Source organism: Canis lupus, chromosome 5 (assembly GCF_048164855.1).
Source record: "Canis lupus baileyi chromosome 5, mCanLup2.hap1, whole genome shotgun sequence".
In the NCBI taxonomy this organism is placed as follows: Eukaryota; Metazoa; Chordata; class Mammalia; order Carnivora; family Canidae; genus Canis; species Canis lupus.
This window is the reverse complement of record NC_132842.1, coordinates 78,092,408-78,117,178: the sequence shown is the minus strand read 5'-3', so window position 1 is coordinate 78,117,178 and position 24,771 is coordinate 78,092,408. Positions and strand designations below refer to the sequence as shown.

Here is a 24,771-nt window from a genome sequence, read left to right as displayed (position 1 = left end):
GAAGTTCAAAACTATGCAAATGGCCCTGACATTCAACCTCTGCCGCAAGAGGAACACAAAATGAAACTAGACTGAGACACCTTAATTGGTTACCACCAAGAGCATTTTACCTACCAATCCTCTCCTCCTAGTTACCTTCTGGATCTTTGGTGGGACCAAGAAACAAGCTCTGGGCAATGATTTGTGAGCAGAAATGATGTGTGTAATTTTAAGGCTTGCATTTAACTTCAGGACACTGAAACCTTCCAGTGGTACAGAGAGTGTTTCAAATGGCGGCTATTACCCAGTGTCAGTTATCCAAGTGACTAAGAGGAGCCACCTCACCTCCACTCAACCTACTTCCAGTTTGTAATCCACACATAGCTTAGCTCAGATATAAGCCTTTGTTGTTTTAAGTCACTGAGACTGGGGAGTTATTTATTCCCACAGCATAACCTAGCCCCATCCCAGATATGTCTCATCTCCCCTATCAGTCTGGCAAAGTCAAAGAGCCTGACGAGACCATGGGGAAACAGGCAGTTTCTCATACCCTGCTACTGAGTCTAACAAATGGAATGATCTCTATGGAGAACAATTTCCAGCATCTATTGAAATTATTAATGCACTTACCCTTGACAGCCTGTAATCCCACATGGGTATTTATTCCACAGATTTGTCTGCACACATGGAAAATAATTTAAAATAAAAGTAATATATTGAAGCATTGTTATTAACAGCAAGACTGAAAATAAGCCCAGTGTCCTTTATAGGGAACTGGTTGAATAAGCTATGGAAAATCCATATAGCATACAATGTAAATGTATGTAGAAAGAGGACCCAAAAGAAATGGATGCAAATATCCAAACACTATGCATGAAAGTTTATAGGCAATTTTTACTTAAACAGTAAAAAGCTGTAGATGATCCAAATGTCCACCAACAGAACAAACAAATTAGGATAACTTCTTTTTTTTAAAGATTTTATGTATTTATTCATGAGACACAGACAGAGGCAGAGACATAGGCAGTGGGAGAAGCAGGCTCTCCACAAGGAGCCCAATGTGGGACTTGATCCCTGACCCCGGGGATCAGGCCCTGAGCCAAAGGCAGCAGCTCAACCACTGAGCCACCCAGGCGTCCAAATTATGATAAAATACCCCTCCACCCCTCACCCTCAAAAAACTACTGACACATGAAACATGGGTGATTCTCAAAAGTGTGATGTTGAGCAAAAGAATCCCGACAAATAAGGTAATAAAGCTAGAGTCCATCAATATGAAGTTCAAGGACAAACAAAACTAATCTATGTAGAAAGAAATCAGAATCATGATTCTGATCCTAAAGGGAGATGGGAACTAGGTGGAAAAGAATTATGAAGGAACTTTCTGGGGTGATGGAAATGTTCTATTGATTAGGCTGGTGATTACATATTAAAATTTAGTGAACTCCCTTCACAAAAATTAACTCAAAATGGATCACAGACATAAATAACAAAAAACAATAAAACTCCTCAGAGATAACTTAGGCAGAAAAATCTATGATCTTGGGTTTCGTGATGATTTTTTAGATATAGCACCACTATAGGATCCATGAAAAGAAATAACCTGGGCTTCATTAAAATTAAAATTTCTATGAAAGACTCTGTCAAGGGAATAAAGACAAGCCTCAGACTGAGAGAAAAATATATGCAAATTAGACGCTTGGGTGGCACACCCGTTGAGTGCCTGCCTTCCATTCAGGGTGTGATCCGGGGATCCAGGATAGTCCCTCATATGGCTCTTTGAGGGGAGCCTCCTTCTGTCTCTGCCTCTGTCTCTCATGAATAAATTTTTTTTAAAAAAGAAAAATATATGCAAAAGACATCTGATAAAGGATGTTGTTCAAAACATACAATGAACTCTTAAAACACAAAAATAACGAAAAACAACCCAATTTCAAAAAATGAGCCAAAAATCTTAGACACATCACTATAGATGCTCCCTGTCATGTGACAGCAAGGAAATACGAAGTAAATACCACCATACACTTATTACAAAGGCCAAAATCCGTAACCCTGACAATAGCAAACACTGGTGAGGATGTGGATCAGCAGGAACTTTGGTCCCTGGAAGGAATACAAATTGATACAGCCACTATGAAAAGACAGTCTGGTGTTCTGTTCAGTTTTACAAAATGAAACACCCTCTGGGGTGCTCCATGGTCTGTCCCAGCGGACCCACGACTCCACTGATCCCCACACAGTTGAACCTGCCCCACTCTCGCAGGCACCATGTCTGGTTCCTCCAGCATCGCTGCTAAGTAAGTGGTTCAACAGTTCTTTCTGGAGTGAAGGTTTCCCAGACAGCTTGCAGATTTGAAACAGTTCTGTCTGCAGAATGCCCAACACACCACCTGCTCTCTGGGTATCTTCAAGTATGAATCCCTTCAGACATCAGAAAGTCTGTTCCTTTTTGTAGTAAACTGAATCTTCAGATGGTTTTCTACATCACTCTTCATGAAACAGTGAATATCTAAAAGATTTAAATTTGTAGCCTGTACAAAAGCTTATCCTTAGAGGTGCCCAGGTGCCTCAGTCAGTTAAGCATCTGCCTTCAGCTTAGGTCATGATCCCAGAGTCCTGGGATCGAGTCCCATGTCTGATTCCCTGCTCGGTGGGGAGTCTGTTTCTCCCTTTCCCTTTTGTCCTACTTCTCCCCCTGCTTGTGCACTCGCACTATCTCTCTCAATAAAATTTCTTTAAAAAAATTATTTTAAAAAAGCTTATCCCTAGAACACGTGCCATACTATATAAACTTCTATTTTGGAATACCTGGGCGGCTCAGTGGTTGAGCGCCTGCCTTTGGCCCAGGGTGGGATCCTGGAGACCTGGGATCAGAGTCCCACATCGGGCTCCCTGCATGGAACCTGCTTCTCTCTGCCTATGTCTCTGCCTCTGTGTCTCTCATGAATAAAATTTAAAAAAAAAAGAAAAATTATATTTTGTCAGTCCTTAACATCTACCTCTCTGAATTCATTTCACAAATTTCTGTATCACAAGAGCAATTATTTTATATACATTGGCAGAATACCAGAAAATTTTAAAATTTCAAACATACTCCTTATGCCATACAAAAATCATGCTCATTGTGGTCCTGGGTAGGTATCCAAAAGGGTTGAAAACCTGTCCACACAAAAGCCTGCCTGCAAATCTTTACAAAACAGCTTTAGGGGGATCCCTGGGTGGCGCAGCGGTTTGGCGCCTGCCTTTGGCCCAGGGCGCGATCCTGGAGACCCGGGATCGAATCCCACGTCGGGCTCCCAGTGTATGGAGCCTGCTTCTCGCTCTGCCTCTCTCTCTCTCTCTCTCTCTCTCTCTGTGACTATCATGAATAAATAAATAAAATCTTAAAAAAAAAAAAAAACAGCTTTAGGCTTAATTGCCAAACTCTGAAGTAACTAAGAAATCCTTAAGTAGGTGATAAAGGGTAAGTGATAACAGATAAACTGTGGTACATCCAATGAAATATACTGCACTAAGAAATGAGCTATCCAGCCATGAAAAAAGCTTAACTGCATACTACTAATTGAAAGAAGCCAGTATGAAATGGCTATGTGCTATTTTAAACTATATTACATTTTGGAAAAAGCAAAACTATGGAGACGGTAAAAATATAGTTATGGGATGGCAGGAGGGAGAGATGGATGAATGCTCAAGGCAGAGGACTTTAACCAGTGAAAATTATTCCATGATACTATAATGGCCGATAGGTCATTATACATTTGTCCAAACCCACAGACTGTACACACTCAAGAACAAATCCTAATGTAAACTACAGACATTGTGAAGGTTACCAGAAAGTTAGGAGACAGGGGGTGCGGTGGGTTAAATAGGTGATGGGGATTAAGGAGTTCAATTATTTCACTATATTGTACATCTGAAACTAATATTACACTGCATGTTAACTGGAATTTAAATAAAAACCTAAAAAAAAGTCCAGCAGGAAAGAATGGAATATTACCATATGCCACATTTTTTTCCAGTATTAGAAAACAATACTGGGGCACCTGGTTGGCTCAGTTGTAGGAGCATGTAAATTTTGATCTCTGGGTTTTGGGTTGAGCCCCAAATTGAGTGTAGAGTTTACTATTTTTTTATTATTATTTTTAAAGATTTATTTATTGATTTATTCATTCATAAGAGAGAGAGAGACAGACAGACACCGGGAGAGGGAGAAGCAGGCTCCCTGTGGGGAACCCAATGTGGGACTTGATCCTGTGACTCTGGATCACGTCCTGAGCCAAAGGCAGATGCTCAACTGCTGAGCCACCCAGGTGTCACCAGTTTAAGTAACTGAGTGTTGGAAGAGAAAAAAAAAAAAACCTAAAATTAAAAAAACAAAAAACAAAAAACCATAGACATTGGGTGATTAATAAGGAGGGAACAGGTGTTCATGGACTTAAATGTAACCCTCTGGGTGTACCTGAGTGGCTCAGTTGCTTTTGTTGTGTAATTCTTGATTTTGGCTCAGGTCATGATCTGGGGGGCGAGGAGGGGTATCCTGCTTGAGATTCTGGCCCTCCCTCCCTCCATCTCTAAATAACAAATGTGGGCAGCCCTCGTGGTTCAGTGGTTTAGCACGGCCTTCGGTCCGCCTTCAGTCCGGGGCATTATCCTAGAGTCCCAGGTGAGGCTCCCTGCTTGGAGCCTGCTTTTCCCTCTGCCTGTGTCTCCGCTTCTCTCTCTCTCTCCCTCATGAATAAATAAAATCTTAAAAAAAAAAAAGAAAAATAAAAAAAAAAAAAAAAGAAGAAACTCTCTGACAGGGAACACTGATAGTGGGAGAAACTAGGCATGTATGGGGCAGGAGGTACATGGGAAAGCTCTGTACTTTACTCAATTTTGCTGTGACCCTAAAACTTCTCTAAAAAAAAAAAAAAAAAAGTCTAGGGAGCACCTGGCTGGCTCAGTAAATAAGAGCATGCAACTCTTGATCTTAGGGTTAGGAGTTTAAGCCCCACATCGAGTATGGAGCCTACTTGAAACAAAAACCAAAGAGGAGCCCCTAAATACAAAACACAAAAATAAAATCTACTGAAAAACCTGAATGAACAGGAACATTTCAATGTATACTTTTACCTCAATTGTCTATAAAGCTTTCAACTCCTTTAATAAAAACTAGGAAGCTTTTAATTACTGATAGAAAAATCTCCACAAGTATAGAACAGTATGCAATGCTATGTTGTCTAAGAAAATGTCTGTGGCTGCTTTTATGAACACTGAAAAGAATCAGAAAAAGGTTGCTCCTTACAGAGGATATGAAAGAATGGGATGATGGGGGCAGCCATGGGAATACACATTCTCAATGCATACTTTTTTTTTTTATTTTTATTTATTTATGATAGTCACAGAGAGAGAGAGAGAGGCGCAGAGACACAGGCAGAGGGAGAAGCAGGCTCCATGCACCGGGAGCCCGATGTGGGATTCGATCCTGGGTCCCCAGGATCGCGCCCTGGGCCAAAGGCAGGCGCCAAACCGCTGCGCCACCCAGGGATCCCTCAATGCATACTTTTTAAAGATCATTTTCCTAACAAAATACCTAGAAATAAAAATGAAAATCATTTTCCTATAAAACTATACGACTGTCAACTATTCACATAAAATTATTTTACTTTAAATTTTTACCAAGCAAACTTGTTTACTTATGTTACTAAAGTACCTATTTTCCTGAAGCAGTGAAAATAAACGAGGAACAAGATAATCTAAACTCCAGGTTCTAATGACTGAAAATGTTAGTGTTTTTATTCATGGCATTATTGTATCAAGGTCTCAGGGTATTATACATACACCAGGTAGGCAAAAATAAAAAAACAACTATAACCAGGTCCCTTGGTATGTGTGCCCCTCTTCTAGAACTTAGGCAAAAAAAGTTTGAGACGCAACTGACAAAGTCAATAAAATTCAACACCAAACCTACGTTAAATATTCCAGATGGAAGTTGTCCTATAGTGTTAGCCATCCTTTAAATAGTTTATTGGATATTTTTTAAAATTAAGTATGTACTCTAAGTTTTAGAATCCAATCAACCTTTGAGGCTCTACCACCTAACAAAAGTGAAAAATCTTCCTTTTCCAAACCCTAAGTTATACCTCACTAAATTGGGATTCAAACACTGCACCCTATAAAAATTACCAATTTACCAAATACTCTTGTAATAAGCATATTAAATCAGTTGGCCTGAAATTCAAACTTCTATTAGAGAAAGAGATTAGCCAAGCAAAATGGATTTAAAAAGTGAGCCAACTCAGAAATACTATGACTCTACTTTCTAATGAATCTACTTTCCGCCTAATTGGTATTAAAGGAAAAACCCTGGGAGGTAAGACAGAGGATGGGCTGACTGGCAAATCAACTCTTTCCCTATGTGGATAGGCTTAGTGAACCATTACAATTCAGAATTTTCCCCTCTTACAGTGGGATTTAGTTCTCTAAGGAGGACGACTTGAAACATTTCTTTATACAATTTGGGAAATGGCTTCATGTTTGAAAAAAATAATACCTTCCAGGGTGCCTGGGTGGCTCAGCCAGTTAAGCATCTGCCTTTGGCTCAGGTGGTGACCCCAGTGTCCTGGGATCGAACCCCACATTAGACTCCCTGCTCAGTGGGGCTTCTCCCTTTCCCTCCATCACTGCCCAACTCCCACTTGTGCACACTCTAATAGATAAACAAAATCTTTAAAAAAGGAGAAAAAAAAATACCTTCCAACTTCACTGATACATTATTAAACTCACAAGTCTTTAAAATGTCATACTCGATGGCAAGGACACAAAGACAGGGATATTCAGGTACTGTACAAAGATGATGGGAGTAAATAAAGAACCTTAAGAATGTTCATCTAACTTTTGGGGTGCCTGGGGGGTTCAGTCAGTTAAGCGTCCAACTCTGGCTTTTGGCTCATGTCCTGATCCCAGGGGTCATAGGATGGAGGCTCTCATTAGGTTCTAAGCTCAGCAGGGAGTCTGTATCAGATTCTCTCTCCCTTCTGCTGGCTCACTCTCTCAAATAAATAAAATCTTACCCAAAAAAGGAATCTTCATAAAACTTCTACAATTTTTATTTTAAGAAAATGAACAATAGAAAAAAATACTTCCTTATAAGGAAGCTCCTAAAAAACTTAAAGAAATTAGTAGAAGGGGAGAAGGAGAATAAGTAGGCAAATGCAAATAGGAAAAATACTTTCAGGCTTGTAAAATGGAATATATTCAACGATTAGAAATTAGTATTTTATAAACTCTGTAATGCCCTGGGGACTCTTAGTATTAAGTTCAAAAGTAACTTTTCAAAACGCACATAAAACATGATGGCATTGTTTTTTTGGTGGGTTTTTTTTTTGATGGCATTGTTTTTATTATGTACATGCAGAAAAATCAAAAGGGATTACTACGAAAAATATTACAACATATTTCTCTGGGTGGTGGCTTTTACTTGAGAGGAGTTCAAGTTAGCAGTGAGCTCAGACTCCTTAGAAGCCCATTGTTAACTACATTTCATTTTAGCTTATCCATACTTCTCAAATTGGAACTCACATCAGCTAAGGATTAATAAATAAATAAAGCCACAAGAAAAGCATCTTGTGCCATCCTGGACTCTAAATTTCAATTTGTTTTACAAAAAAAAATTTTAAAAAGTTAAAGGATTTCTTTTAATGTTACACAGAAAACGAATTAAATCCATGAATTTTTTCGTCTATTTCCTTTGTAAAATTGTCCCAAATACAAAAAAATTTTTCTTAATAATTAAATCGTTACCCTGTAAACCAGGAGAAATATAGGAGATTCACAAAAAGCATGTCTCGTTTGGTTAATTTTTATTTTTTCCCCTATGTATGTCCTCCCTTTCCTTGGAACCTCTACTTTTTCTATCACAGATCTTTACAACTAGTAGTCATTCAACAAGTCTACATTGCTAAATAACAGGAAACCCTTAAATTCTTCCAGGCCCTTACTGCCCAAATGACAAGAATAAAATAATTCCAAACGGACTGTAAATCTCATTCTGAAAGAAAATACAACTTTGCAGAGGATAGTATCTTTAGGACCTAGAGGAAGGTAAAGATTTCTTAAATAAGATGCGCACAAAAAAGCAATCACCACAAAGAAAGATACTGATAAACTGGACTATACTGTAATCAGTACTTATGGTTCATTCGAAAGATGCTAGGGCAGCCCTGGTGGCTCAGCGGTTTTAGCGCTGCCTTCTAGCGCTAGTCCCACGTCGGGCTCCCTGCATGGAGCCTGCGTCTCCCTCTGCCTGTGTCTCTGCCTCTCTCTCTCTCTCTCTCCCCCTCTGTCATGAATAAATAAATAAAATCTTAAAAAAAAAATATATATATATATAAGGTGGGGCACCTGGTTGGTTCAGTTGACAGCATGACTGATTGGGGTTGTAAGTCTGAGCTCCATGCTGTATGGAGAAGACTACCTAAAAATCAAATCTTTAAAAAATAAATGAAAAAATTGTTAATGGGGCTTAAAAAAGTAACTCATTGGAGGATATGTGAACAGTTGAATACGAAAAGGTCAATTTTATTGGTCATTTGAGAAATGCAAATTAAAACTGCAAATGAGATACCACAACACCCACCATAATAGCTAAAATTAAAATGATCATAGTGACAATACATAGCAAATGAACTCTCACATAGTACTCATGAAAGTTGAATGTGATAAATATAATCATTTTGATAAGTTTGGGCATTATCTAATAAGCTAAATATTTATGACCCAGCAAGTCCTCTTTTATCAAAAAAGGCATATAACGAAAAAAATGTCTATATATGGCACCAAAATATATGTACAAGAATGCTCACTGCAGCTTTATTCCTCACAGCCAAATACTGGAAAAATTCCAAATGAACATTACCAGCAGAAAGGATAAAGTATACTGTAACACAATGAAATACTGCACAGCATTAAAAATGAGCACATTGCTACCCAAAATGTGGACAAATCACACAATGCTGAGCAAAAGCCAGACACAGAATGAACTACAATGTATAATTAATTGTATACAAAGTTCAAAATAGGCAAAGTCTCTGGTGTCCAAAGTAAGGGTAGTGGTTACTTGAGGAGGATGTTAATAACCAGTGAGAGGCAATAAACTCAAGATGGGTGTGTTCTGGAATGCCAGCAACATTTTAACCGTGGTGGTAGATACAGATATGTTCCCCTTGTGATAATTCACCTTGAGTAATGTTTATGATTTGTGTTCATTTCTGTATGTTAAGAACAGTAGAATAATTCTAAGAGGAATTAAGAGGGTCTTGCCTTATCAGATATTTTTAAAATACTAAGTAATTTGAACTGGGGTCATAATACCAAGATACTGAGTCAAATCAATAGGTGAGAAACAAACCCAAGTACATATAATAACTTGTCATATAATAAAGGTGGCCTTTTTAACTACAGGGCGAAGACTAGATTATTCAATAAATGGCTTAAATTAATTGAGTAGCCGGGACACCTGGGTTGCTCAGCGGTTAAGTGTCTGCCTTCCAGAAGCTCAAGGCCTGATCCTGGGGTCCTGCCTTGGGCCTGCTTCTCCCTCTGCCTAGGTCTCTGCTTTCTCCCTCTCACAAATAAATAAAAATCTTATAAATAAGTGGAGAAAATTGAGTAGCTAATTTGGTTAAAAAGTAAAAATAAAGCTTGATCCAAATCTCACACCCTAAATCAAATTAAACTGTAGAGCACAAAGATTGAATACACAGGATAAAACCATCAGTATTAAAACATGAGAGCAACCCAGGTGGCTCAGCGGTTTAGTGCTGCCTGGTAGTGCGGCCTTCAACCCAGGGCCTGGTCCTGGAGACCTGGGATCAAGTCCCAGGTCAGGCTCCCTGCATGGAGCCTGCTTCTATCTGCCTGTGTCTCTGCCTCTCTCTCTTGCTCATGAATAAATCTTTAATACATTTTTTTAAAAAATGAGTGAATAGTTCTATAATCTTGGAATGGGGAAATCCAGCAACCTTAATAACAATGATAAATCTGACAACATAAACATGAGTTTTAATGTACCAAAAGGAACAAACAAACAAAAAAAAACACCACGAAGTCAAGTTAAAAAATGTAGGAAAAAGGGCAGCTCCCGTGGCGCAGCGGCTTAGCGCTGCCTGCAGCCCAGGGTGTGATCCCAGGGACCCAGGATCGAGTCCCATGTCGGGCTCCCTGCATGGAGTCGGCTTCTCTGCCTCTCTTTCACTCTCTCTGAATAAATAAATCTTTTAAAAAATGTAGGAAAAGGATGTTCAGCAGAAATACTCAAACTCTTGACAATTAGTAAGAAAACAATCAATTCGGACACAAAATTCAAAGGAAAAATACAAATGGCCAACATATATAAAAGATGCTCAATGCCACTAGCAAAAATTAAAAGGCACATGAAAATAACTTGCTATTTTTCACTATTAACGTTGGTGTTTGCAGTTAAGAATGCCTAGCTAGAGTGGGAAATAGGGTGAATATAGGATGCAGTGTTAAACAGTATAACCTTTTATCGCCTACCAAAATTGTATATAGTTATAGTGACCTTTTTCTGTTTTCTCATCTTACAACCTAAGTGAAAACATTCACTCAACCAAGATACATAGAGGGATGTTCACAGAAGTACTGTCTATATAGTATCAAAACCTGAAAACTCAAAGGTCCATCAACAGGGAAATGGTTAAATTATAATACATCTACAGTTACAGAAAATATTACATACGTATTAAAGATAAGGTAAATTTTCTAGATCCACTAATATGGAAAATGTTATCAAATAAAAACAAGTTGCAAAAAGTATGCAGTGTGACTGCTCTTTTTTCTAAAACAATTACATTGTTTAATCATATTCTGCTTTATTTGTAAAATACATGGCACCTGAAAGAAGGAAATGCATCTTCTGGGGCTTTATCCCAGAGCCAGTCTAGACTACTACAACAAGCCCATAGTAAGTGCCAAAATTATTTGTTGAATAAAAGAATATTTACTCCAGGAAGGTATAAGTCACTAAATATCTGAATTTAAAATTTTTTTGAATTTAAAAGATAAAAAAATACCAATATTTATACTTTTTTAAAAAAAGATTTTATTTATTCATGAGAGAGAGAGAATGGCATAGGGATAGGGATAGGGATAGGCAGAGGGAGAAGCAGGCTCCATGCAGGGAGCCCGATGCAGGACTTCATCCCAGGTCTCCAGGACCAGGACCTGAGCCGAAGGCAGACATGTAACTATGGAGCCACCCAGGTGTCCCTATTTATACTGTTTTAACAATGGTTAGTTAGCCTGAGATTAAGGAGGGGCTTTGACTTTGCACAAAAATTAAGGACTAAGTATTCTCCGAGTGTTAAAATGCTAGCAGAAAAATCTGTAATCATGAACAAAAATAGACTCAAGTTTCACAGAACAAAAAATACCTATTTAAACAAATAAGATGCATAAAATTGGTAATTTGTAGTTTAAAATTGTGTAAATAAAAAAACATACAGTGAAAATAAAACAAATGATTGAGATCATCAGTTAACAAGTTAAAGCTGGGTAATGAGGGAGAGGGTTCAGGGGGGTACCATCCTCTCAGCTTACTATGCATATTTTAAATTGGCCTTAAAGGCACCTGGGCAGCTCAGGCAGTTGAGCTAATGACTCTCGGTTTCGGCTGAGGTCATGATCTTGGGTCGTGGGATGGAGGAGGTTGGGCTCTGCTCAGTTGGAAGTCTGCTCCAGATTCTCCCTCTCCCTTTGCCCCTCCCTGGGCACTCACAAGCACTCTCTTAAGTCTTTAAACGTGAACCAACTAAGAAAGAAGATGCCGCTGAACTGAACATCAATTAAGAACAGGTGGATGGGGATCCCTGGGTGGCGCAGCGGTTTAGCGCCTGCCTTTGGCCTAGGGCGTGATCCTGGAGACCCAGGATCAAATCCCACGTCGGGCTCCCGGTGCATGGAGCCTGCTTCTCCCTCTGCCTGTGTCTCTGCCTCTCTCTCTCTCTCTCTCTCTCTCTCTCTCTCTCTGTGTGTGTGTGTGTGTGTGTGTGTGACTATCATAAATAGTTTTAAAAAAAAGAAAAAAGAAAAAGACCAGTCTGAACTACAACAAAACTAAAAGCTTTTTTACTACAAACAATACCATCAAAAATATGAACCCAGAGAAATGAGAAAGTATTTGCAAATATTAGGAATTTGTATCTAATAAAGAACTTTTTTTTTTTTTTTTTATGATAGTCACACAGAGAGAGAGAGAGAGAGGCAGAGACACAGACAGAGGGAGAAGCAGGCTCCATGCACTGGGAGCCCGACGTGGGATTCGATCCTGGGTCTCCAGGATCGCGCCCTGGGCCAAAGGCAGGCGCCAAACCGCTGCGCCACCCAGGGATCCCTGTATCTAATAAAGAACTCTTAAAACTCACAACAAAAACACCTGAAAAACATAATTTTAAAATGGATTTTATAAGAGAAATTTCTCCAAAAATACACGAAAGGCCAAGAAGCACATGAAAGATGCTGAACTTTATACTCAGCAGGGAAATGTAAATCAAAACTACAATGAGATACCACCTACACCCACTAGCATGGCTGCGAGAAAAAAAATACAGGAGCAAGAATTTGGAGAAATAGGAATCTTCATGCTCTGTAAAATAGCACAGCCACTTTGGAAAATAATCTGTCAGTTCCTCAAAATGTTAAACATCGTTTTATGACCCAGCAATCCCACTCCTACATACATACCCAAGATAATAAATGAATACATCCATACAAAAACCCCTACACAAATATTCTTCGCTACATTATTCATAGTAGCCAGAAAGTGGAAACCCAAATGTCCATCAACTGATGAATGGATATATAAATGTGGAAAATACATAAAATGGATTATTCGGCAATAAATGAAAAATGGCCAACATACACATGAGAAGATGTTCAATTCATTAGTCCTTAGGAAAATGCAAACCAAAAACACGAGATGCCACTTCAAATTCACTAGGATGGGGGAATCCCTGGGTGGCTCAGGGGTTTGGCGCCTGCCTTCAGCTCAGGGTGTGATCCTGGGGTTCCAGGATCAAGTCCTGCATCGGGCTCCCTGCATGGAGCCTTGCTTCTCCCTGTTTCTGCCCCCCACCCCCTGGGTCTCTCATGAATAAATAAAAACTTAAAAAAAAATTTACGAGGATAGCAAACAGAAAGTATAGCATATGTTGGCAAGGGATGGAGAGAAACTGAAACCCCCATACATTCCTGGTGGGAATTTAAAATGATGGCACAGCAGCTGTAGAACGCAGTGTGGCAGTTCCTAAGTTAAACATAATTACCATGACCTAGCAATTTCACTCCTAGGTATACACCCAAAAGAACTGAAAACAAGTATTCTAATAAAAACTTGAGCCAAATATTCATAGCAGCACAACAGGCCAAATGGATATAACAAAAATGCTCATCGAGTTTATTATGGTGACATGTGTTTAACCACCCTGATCTTAGTACTCATTCCACTACATAGGTCTATCAAATACACTTTAAAAACAGGCAATTCTGGGGGATCCCTGGGTGGCTCAGCGGTTTAGTGCCTGTCTTTGGCCCAGGGCGTGATCCTGAAGACCCGGGATCGAGTCCCACATTGGGCTCCCTGCATGGAGCCTGCTTCTCCCTCTGCCTGTGTCTCTGCCTCTCTGTCTCTCATGAATAAATAAATAAAATATTAAAAAAAAAATAGGCAATTCTATTTGTCAACTATTTCTCAGTAAAGGTTGGGGGGGTTTAAGTCCATCAACTGATGAGTAAACAAAATATGGTATATATTCAAACAGAACGTTATTCAGCCACACAAAGGAATAAAAGTACTGATCAATAATACAACATGGAAGACAATGAAAAACAGGTTTCGTGAAAGCCAGACCAAAAAAGCTATATTGTAGGATTCCATTTATATGGAATATTTAGAATACAGAAACCCAGAGATGGAAAGATCAGTGGTTGCCCGGGGTTGCAAGGAGGGAAAGGCAAAGTGTAACGGATAGTCTCCTTTTATAGTGATGGAAAAGCCCTAGAACTACACAATGGTGACAACTGTACAACTTGTAATGGTATTTAATGCCACTTAATTATACATTTAGTAAGTTTTGTTGCATATTTTACAGACTTTTTAAAAGATTTTATTTATTTATTCATGAGAGACAGAGAGGCAGAGACACAGGCAGACACAGGCAGAGGGAGAAGTAGGCTCCATGCTGGGAGCCCCAGGCGGGACTCGATCCTGGGACCCCCGGATCACGCCCTGGGCCAAAGGCAGGCGCGAAACCGCTGAGCCACCCAGGAATCCCCCAAAGTCCACCTGTTTTATAATTCGATTTACATGAGATGTCCAAGACAGGCAAATCTAGAGGCAGAAAGTTGATCAGTGGTTGCTTGGAGCTTGGGGTGGTGGTGCACAGCGATGGGCAAGTGCCAACCTAACGGCTAAAGAGTTAGGGGTGCGGTGGTGGGGGGGGGTGTTCTAAACTAAGATTGTGGTGATAGCTGAACCCTGTGAATGAATATACAAATAAACACTGGGCAGTACATTTTAAATGGGTGAATCACGCAATATATGAATTCTATCTCAATGCCAAAACAACAAAACGACAACAACAACAACAACAAAAAAACCCCTGCTTGGATATAAACCTTGCAACTGCAACTTAAAACTGACATTATTCTTATAGTGGTTCCAGCCCATTTCTACTCCTTCACCTGTGTTTAAAAAAAAAAAATCAGGATCGCAACAGTGTAAAAGTTTTGTTGTTTTTTGTTGTTGTTTCTTTGGTTACTCTGGAATCTAATTACGTTGAGAAACTAACTGCAACTTCATACATTCTATTACGCACAGACTCTTGTCATGCCAGTACTTACTGTTGGGAGTCAGATGCGCCCTCCTAGCGAGCCGGACGCCCAGAGCTCGGAATTACTCGTTTGCCTTATGAAAGCTCCCTACCTGGAATCACTTCTCAAACCCGACTTTATAAATTCCAGAGCTGAGACCTTGGACTTCCATGCCTTCCGGATCCCGCCGCGGAGTGTAAAAACTCCAGAAAGCCTTTGCTAAACGCCTGCTGAAGTGAGGCTACTGAGCATGCCCGGCTCGGCCAAGTCGATTCAACAAGACATTCCAGAAGAAGAAAAAAAAAAAAAAACTATAGTTCCCGCGTTAAAAGAAGGCAGAGAAATCCGAAGAGACAAGGAACAATGCCTGAGAATTCCAACTAAAAGGCAAGGCAAAGGTTCAAGGGGGCTGAGCAGACGTGAAGGGCAGAACCAACACAGCTCAAACTTCGAACTTGGGTCAAGTGGCGCACTCGGAACGCAACCCCCTTCCCCCCCCCCAAAAAAAAAGAAGAAAAAAAAAGGGCTAAAACAGATGAACGGAGAGAGGGGAGGTCAACTGGGGGTGAAGGGTACCGATGACGTAGGCTGCCCAGACGTTTTTCTAAACCTGCCGTCTCCAAAACTAATACGAAGGTGACCAAGCCCAGCGTCCACAGTAATAAAAGATACCGGGGGATGAAACTCGCTTCCAAGTTCCCTTCCTACAATGGAAAAGGCCGAGCCGTGGCCAACATGCAACAGCCAACAACGTCTGCTAAGCTCTCCGCTCCTGCCTGCAACCATTTCCACCGCCATCTTCTAGATAAGAAGCCAGAACCTTTCCCAAAGGGCTTTTCAGCAGCATCACCTCCGAGCGGCGAGCCCGGGTCGCCCGGACGCGTCAAGGAGGAAGGAAGCCTCCGCCTTGCCCCCTCTCCGCGCCCGCTGGAAGCGCACAGCCGCCCGCCGTCCTCTCCTCGTCCTCTCCCCCGGCGAGACCCCCGGGCCCCAGCCCAGTTTTCCAAGGTCCGGAGCCAGACGGGCGCCAGGCCCCGGTGCGCGGGCCTCACCTGCACACGCCGCGGATGCAGGGCTCCAGCCAGATGCGGTAGGCGGTCTCGATGTGCTCCTGCGACACCTCCTCGGGCCGCACCGTCTCCGCCCAGCGCCAGGCCGCCTTCTCCAGCTGCAGCCGTGGGGCCATGGCCTTGGCCCGAGGAGCGCCTCCCGAGCCGGGCCGTCGCCGCTGCCGCCGCTGCCGCCGCCCAAGTGGGCTCCGCCACCTGCCAGCAACCGGGACCAGGCGATTCCTCAGCCAGCTGGCCAGTCAATCACCTGTGCGCGCCACTGCCGCCGCGCCCGCCCGCCCGCCCGCGCCCGACCCGCACGACCGGCCGCAAAGCGCCGCCGCCGACACCCGACACCCCCCGCGCCCGGAGACGTTGGAGGTGTACTCTCCGCCGCTGTGAGCGCATGCGCGTTCCCAGCAGCCTTCGCGCCTCCCCGCGCCTCTCGCCGGACGCGCCGAGAGGAAAAGGAAGCGGCCGCTCGAGCTAGTGTTGCCACGTCCTCACCGGCGCTGCTGGGGAAGCAGCGTCTCAGCTCTCGCACAGGCCAGCGTCCTGAGTACCACTATCCTAACGAGTCGGCGCGTCGAGAGCAAAAGGCTGCCTATTCTTGCTCTCTGCTACTTCCCCTTTAACCTTGAAGGAGTCACGCGAGAAGCTACTCAACGCACATAGGGCCGCTGGACTGCGGGGGTAGGACCTCAAACCGGGTCACCAAAAAAAAAAAAAAGAGAAAAGAAAAGAAAACCAGGGCCGGCTCGCTACAAAATGATTAAACTTGAGCCTGGACCGGTTCCGACCCCTTTCCCGAGCCCTCCTGACGTCACGGGACGTTCTGGCCTTTTCCTGAACTAGGGCTGGACTACGTTTCCCGGCGTGCGTTGCGTGCTGTCACTCACTGGACGCTAGGCATGCTGGGATTTATAGTCCTGGAGGTGGAGGGGGCTTCGGGTGAGGGCTGCTGGGTGCGGTTTTTCAGGCTGGGAGGGTCTTCTTTGCAGCTGGCCGACCCTCCCGGCTGCTGTTCTCTCTTTCTTGATGACTGCTTAGTACTTTCCTGAAGCTCCCGGGTTTAGAAACATTTCCTCTTTACAAGTCTTGCCCCAGGATATGAAGACTAGCCTCATCGAAGTGTTTTGCAAACTATTAAAAGCACTGCTAGAGGGAAGATTTTGGGGGACTTTGCATTTGAATGAGAGCCCGCCGGGGGTTTAAGCACTAATTACCAGCTGGATAACCTTGGACTTGATGCTTAAAGTGACAAACATTTGCAGAAAGCATGACGTAGATAAGACGTGGTCCCCGCCTTTGGGGGGTGGGCGAGGGGAGTGCAGTAGAAAGAGAGATCCCCTTATCAGCCTTGGAAGTTTGCAGGACTCGGGAAATGGCTTACCGGAAGACCTTATCTCTAAGTACATCTTTTTTTTTTTTTTTGTCTAAGTACATCTTTAAAAGTTGAGTAGAACTTAGCCAGGAAGGGGGGGGGGCGGGGCGGGGAAGGCACCATTACAAAAGGGAACCACAAAGAGAAAAGGCACAGAAGAAACTTCTTGGTGTCAGAAAACAAATTCTGAGACAGGGAGAAGTAAGCTATGAGAAGCAGGCTGAGACCTTGCTTTTATCTAAGAGATTCCTTGAAATGTTTAAAGCTGGTGAGAGATAAAAGTGCAGATTTGCATTTTGTACGGCTTCCTCAGTCTCAGCCAAGGTCAAGGGCAGAGAAACCTCTACTAAGACTATTGAAGTAACACAGGTCTGAGATAATGAAGGCCTCAACTGGGGAGATGTAACTAGGCTGGGGTTTCAGAACACCTGGGCTCTAGGGGACCCATACAGACCAGGTGCAGCCACTCACCATTGACAAAATCCAAAGCAGGAGCATGAGTAGTGGTGAAATAAGAAAGGAGTTTATATCAGTGAGGCCGACACCGGGAACACTGTGGACTAGTGTCTCCAAGAATGTCTCCCAAGTGCTGAAAATACGTCCAGGTTTATATAAGGAATATGTGGGACAGTGCTCAATACATCCAGGCGGGCAGTGAAGGTCACATCCATCTTTACCTGGATCACTCTGGATCTTGCTGGCCCAGGGCAGTCCTTGTGGCTTGAGGGGATAGTTTGGCTCACATCAGGGGATGCTTTGCCCTCAGGGTCTTTTGCACGAGTTGAAAGATAAACGAACAAATTTAATTAGAAGGTATAGACTAAGGTCAAAATGGAGGTAGTCCTATTTCATAATAGGTATGGCATAAGGAGACAAATTTGAAAGATATTTAGGATGTGGAATTGCTATAACTTGATGTTGGTCTAATCAGTGTCTAGTCACCTTGGTTTTTTTTTTTTTTTTTTTTTTTTGTCTAGTCACCTTGTTATTTGACTTTCAATTCTGGGTCATAGCCCTTTCCTTGGCACATGATGAAATAGTGATCTTAGTCACCATGCTGTCACTACTCTATGCAGTTTTCTAACCTGGTAGTTGAGTTTATCCCTAGTAAAATAGGAACTACAGAAGCAGCAGCAGGTTTAGAAGAGAGATGGCTTCAATTTTTAATATACAGTAGACCTTTGAACCATGTGCTGTACCTTGACCCCCGGTGGTGTGGAAATTCTGGGTATAACTTCTGACTCTCCAAGAACATAACTACGGATAGCCTGCTGTTGACCAGAAGCCTTATCGATAACAACACATTTTGTATGTTCTATGTATTTTAGACTGTATTTTTTATTGTATTTTTTTTTAATATTTATTTATTTACTTATGATAGAGAGAGAGAGAGAGGCAGAGACACAGGAGGAGGGAGAAGCAGGCTCCATGCCAGGAGCCCGACGTGGGACTCAATCCTGTGACTCCAGGATCGCGCCCTGGGCCAAAGGCAGGCACCAAACCGCTGAGCCACCCAGGGATCCCCTTTTTATTGTATTCTTAAGCTAGAAAAGAAAATGTCACTAAGAAAATCATAAGGAAGAGAAAAATACATTTATAGTACTGTATTTAGGGATCCCTGGGTGGCGCAGCGGTTTGGCGCCTGCCTTTGGCCCAGGGCCCGATCCTGAGGACCCGGGATCGAATCCCACGTCGGGCTCCCGGTGCATGGAGCCTGCTTCTCCCTCTCCCTGTGTCTCTGCCTCTCTCCCTCTCTCTGTGTGACTATCATAAATAAATAAAAAATTATTAAAAAAAAAAATAGTACTGTATTTATCGAGAAAAGTATAAATGGACCCACACAGTTCAAATCTGTGTTCAAGAGTCAACTGTATTGCATTTTAGATGTGTTATCGAAAAGAGACTTCCATGATTCAGAGCCAAAATATAACAGGAAGACAGAGTTAGGGATAAAGAGGAACAATAGTTTTTTGCTTTGCCAGGCAAAGGAGGCCCCACAGCGGGCTACGGCCTTCAAAAACTACTAGCCCTCGAGGGGGCCTGTAGGGGCTCAGTAGGTTGAGTGTCTGATTTCAAGGTCATCGTGCCCAGGTCCTAGGATTGAGACCCATAGCGGGCTCCAAGCCTGGTGGGGAATGTTATCCTTCTCTCTCTTTGCCTCCCCCAGCTCATGTTCTCAGTCTCCCAAATAAATAAATCTTAAAAAAAAAAAAAAAAAATTTGGAAGTCCTCCCAGAGGAAGGGGCTAGGGTGTTTTATAGGGAAATACAGGCTATAGCTGGTTTTGAAAGGAATTGTGTTGTGCTGCCAGCCTCCTCATCCTGTCTTTAGGGTGGTAGGGGAGGTTTATGGAAGAGGGAAGAAAGTTACTTTAAAATTGAGCTTTGCCGAAGCATTGGTGCAGCTATTTTGACTTTTATTCAACTTCATGCTTTTTAGGCGATTTCTAATCCATCAGGGACATACATGCCATAACAGCAGACAGGAATTTGAGTCTTGTGGGATATATTGTCCTACACTATGAATTTTTCAATCTCTACTGGATGATTCTCGTCAGCATTCAAATATGCTGTGATTTCTCCCAAGTTTAACCGTCTCTTGACCCCCACATCCCCTTCAAGCTACTGTCCCATTTCTCTGCTCCCTTTATAGCAAAACCAGAAAGGGTTGTCTATACTTTTCTCCAGTTCCCTCTTCCTATCCCCGGTAAGCCCATTCCAAATCAGGCTGTTGCCTCTAATACCCGCACAACCACTCATATGAAGGTCACACTGTGAAATCTTGTTGGTAGGCTCACACTTGATTTTTGCTTGACCTATCCAAAGCTTTTGACTCATTTTTCACCCTCTGCCCTGGAACCTTTTCCTTAAGTCACAGAACACCACTTTCTCCTGCTTTTCCCATGGTTCACTGGTCATTCTTTTTTAGTGTCCTCTGTTGGTCCGTTCTCCTCTCTCATCTGTAAATTTGAGTGGCATAGGGTTGTCCTTGGACCGCTCCTCTAATACATTTACTCCCTGGATGATCTGATCTCCTCCTGTGGCTTTAAATACCAGCTGTGTGCTCATGACTGCCAAATTCATTTCTCTAGATTTGACCTTCCTCCTAAAATGCCAGATTTGTATATCCCCTCCTGCTTACTTGGCATCTCCAATGTGCAGTAGGTATTCTGCACTTTACATGTCCAAAACCTACCTTATTCTACTTGCATTTGCCCCCAAATACCCTTCTAAAACATGGCCATCTCAGCAGGTGGCAACTCTATCCTGCCAGAAACTTTAGAGGCAGGCTTAACCTGTCTTTCTCTTACACCCCCATCCAGTCCTTTCACAAATCTTGTCAATTGTGCCATCAAAATACATACAACCACTCTGCAGTTACCATTACCACCCTGGTCCCACCTGGATTAGAAAGCTTCCTAACTGGACTCCAGGTTTCACCCTTGCCTCTCTGTAGTCTGCACATAAGCCAGATGGACACTCCTTGGTTTAAAAACCTTCTAAACTTCCTGTCTCCCTTAATAATAAACAAGGGCCCTTTCCTCTGCAGCTTAACCCCTAGACCTCATTTCCCACCACTCTCCCTCACCCCAACTTTGCTCCACCAACCCTGCCTTCCTCCCAGTGCATGATTACCCAAGCACCATTCTGCCTCAAGACCTTTGCATTGACGGCTTGCTTTGCCTGGAACTCTCTTGTGCACAGCCACACGGCTTGCTCCTTCACCTAATACATTTTGGGAACAGGGGAAGGACCCTAGAAGGAAGGTCCGGAAGAAACAACTGTTAGACATAAGGAGAATCTGGGATGCCAGGGTGGCTCAGTTCGTTGAGCATCTGACTCTTGACTTTGGCTCCGGTCATGATCTTGGGGACTTGAGACTGAGACCCCATTGGACTCTGAGCTCAGCACAGTCTGCTTGGGAGCCTCTCCCTCTGCCCCTCCCCCTGCCTTCACATGCCTGTGTGTGTATGTGTATTTTTTCTCTCTCTAGTATAAATAAATCTTTAAATAAAAAGTAAAAAGAGGTGAAGTTCACTTTAACAGTATACTTAACCCTTGGGGATCCCTGAGTGGCTCAGAGGTTTAGCACCTGCCTTTGGCCAAGGGCGTGATCCTGGAGTCCCGGGATCAGTTCCCCCCCTATTCACTCTTCAACCAACTCCGATCTGGCCTATGACCTTTGACCTTATCACTCCTCTACGTTATCAAGGTTAGCTTCCATGTTACCTAATCCAGGGGTCCTCTCTCAGTCCTCAGCTCTCTACAGTCACTGCTCCTACCATCCTGAAATGTCCTTCTCTTGGTTTCTGGACATTATCCTCTCCTGGTTTTCCATTTTCCTCAGCTGCAATTCCTTTTCTGTCTTCTTTGCTGCTGCCTCCTCCTCTGTTGGTTTTCTAAATGCTATTTTAAAATAAAAACTTGGGCAGCCCTGGTGGCTCAGCGGTTTAGCGCTGCCTTCGGCCCAGGATGTGATCCTGGAGACCCGGGATCGAGCCCCATGTCGGGCTCCTGACATGGAGCCTGTTTTTCCCTCTGCCTGTGTCTCTGCCATTCTCTCTCTGATGAGTGAATAAATGGAATCTTAAAAAAATATATAAAAAATAATATAATAAAAAATAAAATAAAATAAAATAATAAATATTATCCCGGGATCCCTGGTTGGCTCAGCGGTTTAGCGCCTGCCTTTGGCCCAGGGCGCGATCCTGGAGTCCCGGGATCGAGTCCCACGTCGGGCTCCCAGCATGGAGCCTGTGTCTCTGCCTCTCTCTCTCTCTCTCTATCATAAATAAATAAATAAATCTTTAAAAAAATAAAATAAAAACTTCTCCCTATCTGTTTTCTCTACATGACATTACTACTTCACTTCTCACACCAGATGTATGGGTTTTCCACGCATCAGCAATTCTGTGACACCAGCCAGATGTCCTACAAATTTAACCCAATTCTGTGACTACCTTGAGATCACACAGGTTAAGGGTTCAGACCTTCAAGACTGTATATACACATACACCCCTTCAGACACCAATGGCAAATCCAAGTTCTCATCTGTGTCTCTGACAAACTGGCTTTGAGTCAGAGGTGCCCATCACCCCCTCCCCAGGTTTGACTGATTAGCTAGAGCAACTCACAACTCAGGAGAGCATACTAACTACCAGTTTATTAGAAAAGAATGTATCGGGGACGCCTGAGAGGCTCAGCGGTTGAGCATCTGCCTTCATGATCAGGGCGTGATCCCGGGACCTGGGATAGAGTCCCATATCGGGCTCCCTGCAAGGAGCCTTCTTTTTCTTCTGCCTGTGTCCCTCATGAATAAATCTTTAAAAAAAGAAAAGGAAAGGATGTAACACAGGAACAGCTAGATAGAAGAGAGGTATAGAGCAAGGTATGTAAGAAGGGACACAGAGCTTTCATACCCATCCTGGACACACAACACTCCCAGCATCTCCACTGTTCACCAGCCCAGAAGTTCTCTGAACCCCATCCTTTTAGGTTTTTATGGAGATTTCATTATGCAGCGGGAGTTGATTAAATCATTGGCCATTGATTATTGATCGCTATCTCCACTCCCCAGGGGTGGGGGGAGGATGGGCCTGAGGATGAAAATTCCAGCCCTCTAAACATGATTGGTTTTCTTGGCAATTAGTCTCCATTCTTAGATTATTACCCAGGGGCTTTCCAAAAGCCACTTCCTTAACAGGAAGTCAGGTGTGGTTGGAAGGGGCTTGTTACAAATAACAAAAGACAACTTTATCACTCTAGGAAATTTCAAGGGTTTAGAAACTTTGGGAATGGAGGAAGACTAAACAAGTATTTCTTATAAAGCACAGCTGGATTTTTGCCAGCCTTTGTCCTGGACCCACTTCTATATCAATCAACAAAAAAACAAAAAGAAAAAGAAATCAGATTATGTCACTCTGTCATCCTTTCACACTTTAGACAAAATCTAAACTTTTCATGACCTATAGGACTATAGTAGGCAGAATAATGCCCTCCCCCAAAGCTATTGACATATTCTGAATGCTTTCATTTACCAAGAATTCACATCTTTTTTTTTTTAAGATTTATTTATTTATTCATGAGAGACTGAGAGAGGCTGAGACACAGGCAGAGGGAGAAGCATGCTCCCCGCAAGGAGCCCGATGTGGGACTTGATCCCGGATCCCAGGATCACGCCCTGAGCCGAAGGCAGGTGCCCAACCAGTGAGCCATCCAGGCGTCCCAAGAATTCACATCTTAAATCCTAATGCCCAGTGTGATGATATTTGGGGGTGCTTAGATCATGAAGGAGGATTAGCACTCATAAAAGAGACCCCAGAGAACTCCCTTGCTCCTTCTACTTATGTGAGGACACTGAGAAGACAGCTTTTTATGAACCAAGAAACTGAGTTCTCACCAGACCAAATCTTCAAGTACTTTGAACTTGAACTTCCCCGCCTCTAGAACTATAAGAAATTATGTTGTTAAGGCACACTGTCTATGGTATTTTATTTATTTTTATTCTATTTTAACATGGTATTTTTGTTATGGAAGCTCAGAGTAAGACAAATGTGCCCAAAATTTGTGAATATGTTATCTTATGTGGCAAAGGGGACTTTGCAGATGAGATTTAAAGATCTTAAAATATGGAAATTATCCTGGATTACCTGAATAGACCCAATGTAACCACAAGGGTCTTTTTTTTTTTAAGATTTTATTTATTCATGATAGAGAATATGAGAGACACAGGCAGAGGGAGAAGTAGGCTCCAAGCAAGGTGCCCAATGGGATTCGATCCTGGGTCTCCAGGATCACGCCCTGGGCCAAAGGCTGGTGCTAAACCGCTGGCCACCCAGGGATCCCCTCACAAGGGTCTTTATAAGAGGGAAGCAGAATGGTCAGAGCCAGAGAAGATGTTACTCAGCTGACTTTGAAGGTGGAAGGAGTCACAAGCCAAGGAATGCAGGCACTCTTTAGAAGCCGGGAAAGAAAAAGAAATGGATTCTCTCCTGGAGTGCCCACAAGGATTGCAGCCCTGCCAACAATACCTTGATTTTAGTTCAAAGAAACCCTCTCTAGACATCTGACCTCCAGAATTATAAGTTGCTAAGTTGGTAATTACAGTAGTAATGAAAGAGGACTTCGACTACTTCCATTTTGACCTCAGTCTGTATTTTCTAATTAATTATATTCTTTCCAGCTTATCTCTTAAATCAGGCAAAAGACCTCGCAGGCAAAGCATCCCCTGTTGTGAGCCAAAACTACTGCCTCAAGCAAAAAAGGACTGCCCTGAGCCAGCAAGACCCAGAGTGATTGACCCCAACACGTTGCTCTGACCTTCACTGCCTCCCTGTGTATACCTACCTGACCTTTGTCTCACACTTTCTTTATATAAACCTAGAAGTAGCTTCAGCACTTTTTTGTCTAAATGTTTTTATTTGAAACAAATAGTTGCACTGAGCAAGAGCTTACTTTCCCCACTCCAAATTAAAACAGAGTGTAATAG

General features: G+C 42.6%; 1 protein-coding gene, 1 long non-coding RNA gene and 1 pseudogene across 6 annotated transcripts in view; 2 read left to right on the top strand and 1 right to left on the bottom strand.

Moving 5' to 3' along the window:
* Nucleotides 1-16,223, bottom strand: part of USP48 (ubiquitin specific peptidase 48) — an 84,046-nt gene extending 67,823 nt beyond the window's left edge. For 3 of the 5 annotated variants that reach the window (XM_072827942.1, XM_072827940.1, XM_072827943.1), the window contains exon 1: nt 15,903-16,220. In XM_072827942.1, coding sequence (XP_072684043.1) covers nt 15,903-16,036 — 134 coding nt within the window. In that variant the 5' untranslated portion in view covers nt 16,037-16,220. Of the gene's footprint in view, nt 1-15,902 lie in introns of all 5 variants that reach the window. The other 2 variants (XM_072827941.1, XM_072827938.1) reach the window with 1 other exon arrangement.
* LOC140633061 (guanine nucleotide-binding protein G(I)/G(S)/G(O) subunit gamma-5-like) lies at nt 2,248-2,434 on the top strand (annotated as a pseudogene).
* On the top strand, nt 13,970-24,691 carry LOC140634256 (uncharacterized). The gene is made up of 3 exons (XR_012031767.1): nt 13,970-14,104; nt 14,858-16,592; nt 24,466-24,691. It is a non-coding gene; the product is annotated as an uncharacterized lncRNA (long non-coding RNA).
* The last annotated feature ends 80 nt before the right edge of the window (nt 24,692-24,771 follow it).